This window comes from Ochotona curzoniae, unplaced genomic scaffold (assembly GCF_017591425.1).
Source record: "Ochotona curzoniae isolate NIBS_2020 unplaced genomic scaffold, NIBS_Ocur_1.0 scaffold_3223, whole genome shotgun sequence".
NCBI classification, from domain to species: domain Eukaryota; kingdom Metazoa; phylum Chordata; class Mammalia; order Lagomorpha; family Ochotonidae; genus Ochotona; species Ochotona curzoniae.
In genome coordinates, this window is record NW_024467108.1 from 895,174 (window position 1) to 902,257 (window position 7,084).

A 7,084-nucleotide genomic window follows, 5' to 3' on the forward strand; every position below is an offset into this window, starting at 1 on the left:
AAATATTTAGTTTTCTTATTAATTGCATTGTATTATGTGACATCTTCCCGAATCCTCTCCCCATGGTGGATTTCTCCACCTTGCTGCATTACCACAGTTCAAATTCAGCGAGGTTCTTTCATTGGAAGTATTTACCTAGCATAAAGTCCTGTGTCTTATTATCCTAGTAGGTTCAACGATTTGTTGGTAAGACCATCTCTGGTCTGAAGGTAAAGCCAGCAAAGTATCATCCCAATCAATTAAAAGTCCCAACATAACATCAACAGCCATTTACAACCTTAAGGCATTAATTGACATGGTATTATTAACAGTATGTTGATGGGAAAATGCGGTTTCTTAACTACATCCTGTGACTTCTTCATAGACATTTCAATTTTGGTTTGTATTCAACCTCATTCCATAGAGTTATCAGTTTAGGTACAGTACATTTTATTAGGATTGGTGTGCAGAGAAATCCCCAATATCCCAGTGAGGCGTACCCCAGTGTGTCCCACCTAGTGAGGCCTGATTGGGTCCATGCAGGGCGTTTCCTGTCTGATTCTAAGCTTTCCATGTTGTTGTCTTCCATTCTAGACTTTTTGGTTGTTTGTATGATTGTTTGTTTTCAGGGGTTAGTGTAGCAATCCTAATGGTCACAGCAAGGGAGGGTGGGGACCCCACTCAGCATTTTTTTTCTTACCAGCAGGATTTAATCCAAAGCAGAGGAAGATGTACATATCATATACCTATGGGAAAAGTTACATCCAATCTATTTTTGTAATTATTTTGAATGTTTTGGAGACACAAACAGAGATCCACACACATATTCTTAAGTGGATCTTCAACTAGAAAATCTCCATTTTCTGTGCCCAAATTTCTCATTTGTGTGATTAAAAAAAACTGTGGCAGTAGTTTTTATATCTATCAGACTTACTCACAAAAAATATATGCAAATAAATTTGGCAGTGAAAGTGTTTTTGGTAGCAATTGGCACTGCTGGTGTGGATCTGGGAGATACGTAGAAGGAGGGCGCAGTCTGATCGCAGACTTCTACGCCCGTGCCCAAACTGCCAAGCACAGGAGAACTGTCGTCAGTCAGCTTCACCCAGCAGAGCCGCGCCCTGGTGTTGGCCAATCTAGTCACAGGACTAGGGATTACGTGATGCAGGACTGGGCATAAAAGGCAGAGCACAGCAGCTGCTGCTACCACTTGCTTTTGACACAGCTGTGTTTACTAGCAAGCCCCTCTAACAGACAACATGGTGCACCTTTCCGGTGAGGAAAAGTCTGCAGTCACCTCCCTGTGGGGCAAGGTGAATGTGGATGAAGTTGGTGGTGAGACCCTGGGCAGGTTGGTATCCACTTTTTAAGGCAGCTGAATGGAACTGTGTTTGTGGAAACAGAGTCAGTGTCCTTCTTTGCCACCAGGGACTGACTTCCTCTCTCTGCTGGCCATTTTTCCTTTCTCAGGCTGCTGGTTGTCTACCCATGGACCCAGAGGTTCTTCGAGTCCTTCGGTGACCTGTCCAGTGCCGCTGCTGTTATGGGCAATTCTAAGGTGAAGGCTCATGGCAAGAAGGTGATGAATGCCTTCAGCGAGGGTCTGCATCACCTGGACAGCCTCAAGGGCACCTTTGCCAAGCTCAGTGAGCTGCACTGTGACAAGCTGCATGTGGACCCCGAGAACTTCAAGGTGTGTTTGGATTCCCTCCACCATTCTCATCCTATTTGTTTTTCCTGTGATTAAATCAATGTGCTACAGAGAGGTCATAGTTCAAAGAGTGTTTAGAAAGGAAAAGTGACATTTGCTTGCATCACGGTGGCATTCTAATGAGGCTTAATTTCTTCTTTATTTTTGTTGTATTCACAGCCATTGCTTCTTCTTGTTTTCCTTAATCTCCCAGTTTTAATTAAACTATATGTTGTGTTTGTCATTTCAACTTTTTTTTTCTCTCTTGGTCAAGTGTTTGTTTATTTGCCACAATGTAAGTTTTTTTTTTTTTTTCAAAACTTGCTTGCAAGGCCAGCTTTCTTTACACAATTTTAAGCAATAACTGTCATAATTCAGTGAAATGAAAGAGCATTTCTGCATGTCAATTTTGGCTGGCGAAAGAAGATTCCTGTTGGTAGAAGCAGTTAATCCTAGCCATCATTCTGCCTGTATTTTTGAAGTTAGAATGACATGCGCCATTTGTGATAAGGATGGAGTAATCTGAGTCCAAGCGGGACCCAGTGCTAACCCTGTTCATTTCTCCCGTCTTTCCCACAGCTCCTGGGCAACGTGCTGGTTGTTGTGCTGTCCCACCACTTTGGCGCTGAATTCACTCCCCAGATGCAGGCTGCCTGGCAGAAGGTGGTGTCTGGTGTGGCCAATGCCCTGGCTCACAAGTACCACTAAGCTCCCCTCCCTGCTCTCCACCAATCTGGTGAAATCATGAAGCCCCCTGAGCACCTGGCTTCTGGCTAATAAAAACATTTTTTTTTTTTCATTGCAATAGTGTGCTAAAATTATTTCTGTGTCTCACACAAGGACCTATGGGAGGGGAGGTAACTGAAGAAACTGAAAGTGAGTGTCTGGTTGAGTCTTTGGCAAAGTTTCCTTATGAGCTGTGTGTCATGAAAGCAAGTGAGGCAGCAAACGGCTATCAAGTGACTAAGCAGCTCCTGTTGCCTCTTCCTCAGTCCTCGGAAAGGCTTGATTTGAGGTCAGAACTTTGCCATACTTCAGTTTATATTCTTTTTTGGCGTCCCGCAATTTTTACTTTCATGCTTTACTAGTCTGGTTTTCCCTCTACGCCTGACCACTCTCAGTCATCATGATCTCTGCTATTTTATGGAGATGTTATTAAATTGGCTGGGTAAAGGAGAGAAGGTGTGCTGACTCCCCTTCTCATGAGTCCTGTTCCTTGTGGTCACAGCTGATGCCACTGGTTCCCAACAGAAAAGGTGCACTGTTAGCAGGGTGATTAACATAAGACTCAACTGGAGGCAAAGGGGTTTTTTGGGGAGGTCAGTGAGATGGTGAATTAGGTTGATCTTCCACCTGTGGCAGTGGCACCCTATATGGGCACTGGTTTGTGTCCTGACTGCTCCATGCCTGATGTAGATCCCTCTTATGGCATGGCGGAATGATGGAGAACGGCTTGGTTGCTTGGGCCCTAGCACCCGTGTGGGAGACCCAGAGGAAGTTCTTGGCTCCTGACTTTGCTTTGGCTCAGCTCTACACATGTGCGCATTTGGAGAGTGAACTGGCAGATGGCGCATCATTCTCTTCTCTCAGTAAAATATGCCTTTCAACTAAAAATGAATAAATTAATAATCTTAAATGCTTTCTGTGGATTCACATTAAATGACCATCCCTTAATAGGTTAGCTTCTGTATTCAGAGCAGTTGGAGGGCTGCTGTCTCCTTTAACCTGCCTCTTAATGGTTTTTCTGTCTCCATATTGGTCAGCATACTGTCACCATTTCCTCATTATTGAGTCACTCAGGTGGACTTCAGATTTTAGAAATAAAATATCAGTCTGATGTGGTCAAACTCCTCTTTACAACCCAAATGTGAATCTAGCCAGCATGATTCAAAAATCAAGTCACTTAATATGTGATAAAATTATTATTAAATATTATGTAGCTGTTGTGAAATTAAAGGGTGAAATCTTTAAAACCAAAGGGAATTGGATCCTTCCATCTCACTATATCACAAAACCTGCAAACTGTATTAAAATCTTAAACTGGGGCCTAATATTGTAAAACTTCTAGAAGAAAGAATAAGATAAATCCCATTGACATTGGTATTAGTAATGTTCTTTTGAATATGACAACAAAAGCAATGACAAGAAATGAACAAATAAGCAAGTGAGGCTACACCAAACTAAAAATGTACTGCACAATAATGAAAGCAATCATTAGCACAAAGGACAGTCTATGAAATCTAATAAAATATTTATGCAGGCCAGAAGAGTGGCACAACAGCCTAATTCTCTACCTTATGGCACTGGCATCTTGTATGGGTGGCCAGAGCTGAGCTGATCCTAAACCAGGAGCCAGGAGCTTCTTCCAGGTCTCCCAGCTAAATACAGGGTCCCAAGACCTTGTGCCATCCTCTACTGCTTTCCCAGGCCACAAGCAAAGCCCCACTTCCTATCCAGCTCCTTGCTTGTTGGAGACTAGGAGGAGGTTCCCGACTTCTGGATTCAGATTGGTGCAGCTTTGGCCATCGTGGCCGCTTGGGGAGTGAATCAACAGAAGGAGATTTTCATCTCTGTTTCTTCCTGTCGGTATATCTGGTTTTCCAGTAAAAATAAAATAAATCTTTATTTAAAAGAAAAAGAAAGCTGGATGGAAGTGGAGCAGCTGAGACAGGAACTGGCACTTATATAAGATCCCAGCAAACAGAAGGCTAGGAGTTTAGCCACTAGGCTAGTGTGTCAAGCCCATTCTAATATTTTGTAACTAAGCCTTTCAAATAAAAAAGTAAACATCTTTAAAATTAGACAGAATTATAAATTTTATAAAGAACAAAAGATGCTATCCAAAATATATTAGAAATTCATGCTCATTAACCTGATAGTAGTAACAAACTATGAAATAAATAAGGATGTTGAATATTTGTTTCCAAGAGACATACAAATGGCTGAAATGTATATGAAAAAATGCTAAGATATGAAAAATGCTAATCAAGACCACAAAGAGTCATTATCTCACTCCTACTAAAGTATTTATTAGCTAAACAGAAAATAACAATTGGTAAGTAAGAGGAAAATTTTTTTGTAAATTTTCAGTAGTAGTATAAATGCTCATAGTCATTATAAGACATTTCTACCAAATTTAAAAATAAGACTGCATGTAATTAAATAATTCCACTTCTCTGTATATATCTGGAACAAAATAAATATGTTGAAGATATTTGTAATTCTAAGCTAATTGCATCATTCTTCATTAGAGCCAAGAAAACACACCAACCTAAATGGCTATTGACAAATAAATAAGTGAAGAAAATGTGATTTTATACATATATACATACACATATATGTATATGTTTATGTGTACTATTCAGTCTTATCAATAAAGAAAAATCTTTATTACAACAACACGGATGGACCTGGAAGACATCCTGATGAAAATTAGCAAGGAGGCAGATAATGTCCATAACACATCTGAGAGTAAGAATATAAGAGAGAAGTATGAACAGGAAGACTAAACTCATGGTGAGCAACATGAGAAAACATATAACATACACAGTTGGCTCATGTTCAGAGTGAAGACTTGAGACATACCCTGGTGTTACAGAAGGAATAAGAGAACACAGTAGAAATCAAGAAAGCACAGGTCTGGCAGGATAATTAATGTATCATATTTCAAGTTCTCCAAACTCTTAATTTTTCGGATGTTTGATTAATTTGAAAGGCAGAGTCTCACACCCATTCCTCCCACACATTCATAATGAGAGAGAAAGAAAGAAAAGGAATGAAAGAGAGAGAGGTCTTTATCACGTGGTCTATTCTTCAAATACCTAAAAGAGCCATGAATTGTTCAGGCCAAACTCAGAAAACTTAAAATCCATCAAGGTGTGCCTAAGAATGGTAGGAACCCATGTAGAACCATAATGGGTTCCTTCCTGCTCACATTAGCAGAAAGCTAGGTCAGAAGTGGAACAGTGAAAGCTGGAATAAGGACCTGCCTATGGGTGTTGGAGTCTCAGGCTGTAGCTTAAACTTCCCTCCCCACTGGAATGCTCTAGTCCTCACTATTCAGGACCTAAGGAGCACCAAGGGATAGCACAGAGAGCTGGTAATAGCCATGCAGAGATCACAGGCAATGACTAAGAGCATGGCTGAATGCATAAGAGAAAAAAATAAGGACAAAAAAAGACCTAGATCAGTTCTTGCCAACGTGGTTTGACAGTAGTATATGGGAGATTTTAACAGGGTGATGAGTTAGGAACAAAGTTCACAGTAAGTGGCATTGCCTCCCAACTGTATCAAAGTGCTCTGAGAATACAGGGACAAAGAGCCCATAATGACCTAATCAAATCTTAGAAAATTTTTCAACTGGAACTTGGGAGACTAACACTAAAACATAAAAGAACAAAAGTAATTCTGGAGACACTACATGGAACAGATTTGTATGTAGCAGCATTTTTGTCTACTAGCAACAACAATCTATGCCAGGTAAGAATTCACAAAGGGCGTGTTAATTCACTTCTCCTCTCGTATTCCAGAGATTCTCAGAATTAAATGACAATGTTGAGATGGAGGAAAATTTGCAGTCCTATTTCTAAGGATTTTGAGCATCAAGGTGCTAGTTTAGCAGAAGTCAGGCTTAGAAAACTGTTGAATTGGAATATGTCTTTAGAATCAATAAACTGAAGAAGTGTCTCCTCGAGGCCAGTTAAAACAAAACAAAAGCAAAGAAACAAAGGCTTCTTTAATCAATATGAAATGTGAGCCACTAGATGGATAGTTAGAAAAACTAACCTCTCTTTTTGTGTTCTCTGTTGCAAAGCATTCCCAAGAACAAACAGCAGATAATCAGAACATGTAAAGGATTGGCTTCTGCTTTCCAAAGATGGACTACACATTGCACAGGTTGTTAGTAAGACACTGTAGCACTGGTTCAAGTTTCAGCTGTGGGCTTCCAATCCAGCTCCCCTCTAATGCACCTGGGAAAGTAGCAGAACCAGGTTTAAACACTTGGTTGGGTCCCTGCCTGCATATGGGAAGGGCCAAGCTTCCACCTGTGATGCCAGCATTCCACATGAAGTAGAGCCCCAGTGGTTCTACTTGTGTTTTAGTTCCCTGTTAATGGCCTAGGAAGGCAACAAGAGACCTGGAAGGTGCTCCTCTCTCCTGGACTCAGATTGACTCAGCTCTGGATATTGAGGTCATTTAGGGAGTGAACCTAGGGAAGTTTTTAGACTCCCACCACCTACCCAAACTTAGCCCAGAAGCAACAAAAGACCTGAACGAACGCATAACCGAAGCAGAAACTGGTTTAGAAGCAGAGTGGGGACCTGAGTTCAGATTCTCTAATATGAGATGTAGGCATCCCAGACACTGCACAAAACATCTGCCCCCCATCTTTCCTTTTTGCATGCAGATGTGTGA

General features: G+C 41.0%; 1 protein-coding gene across 1 annotated transcript; it reads left to right on the forward strand.

Annotated features, from left to right (window-relative positions):
- Positions 1 to 1,169: 1,169 nt before the first annotated feature.
- Positions 1,170 to 2,461, forward strand: LOC121145379 (hemoglobin subunit beta). The gene is made up of 3 exons (XM_040964178.1): positions 1,170 to 1,330; positions 1,450 to 1,672; positions 2,249 to 2,461. Exons 1-3 carry the CDS (start codon positions 1,239 to 1,241, stop codon positions 2,375 to 2,377), a joined length of 444 nt encoding a protein of 147 aa, XP_040820112.1. The 5' UTR covers positions 1,170 to 1,238; the 3' UTR covers positions 2,378 to 2,461.
- The last annotated feature ends 4,623 nt before the right edge of the window (positions 2,462 to 7,084 follow it).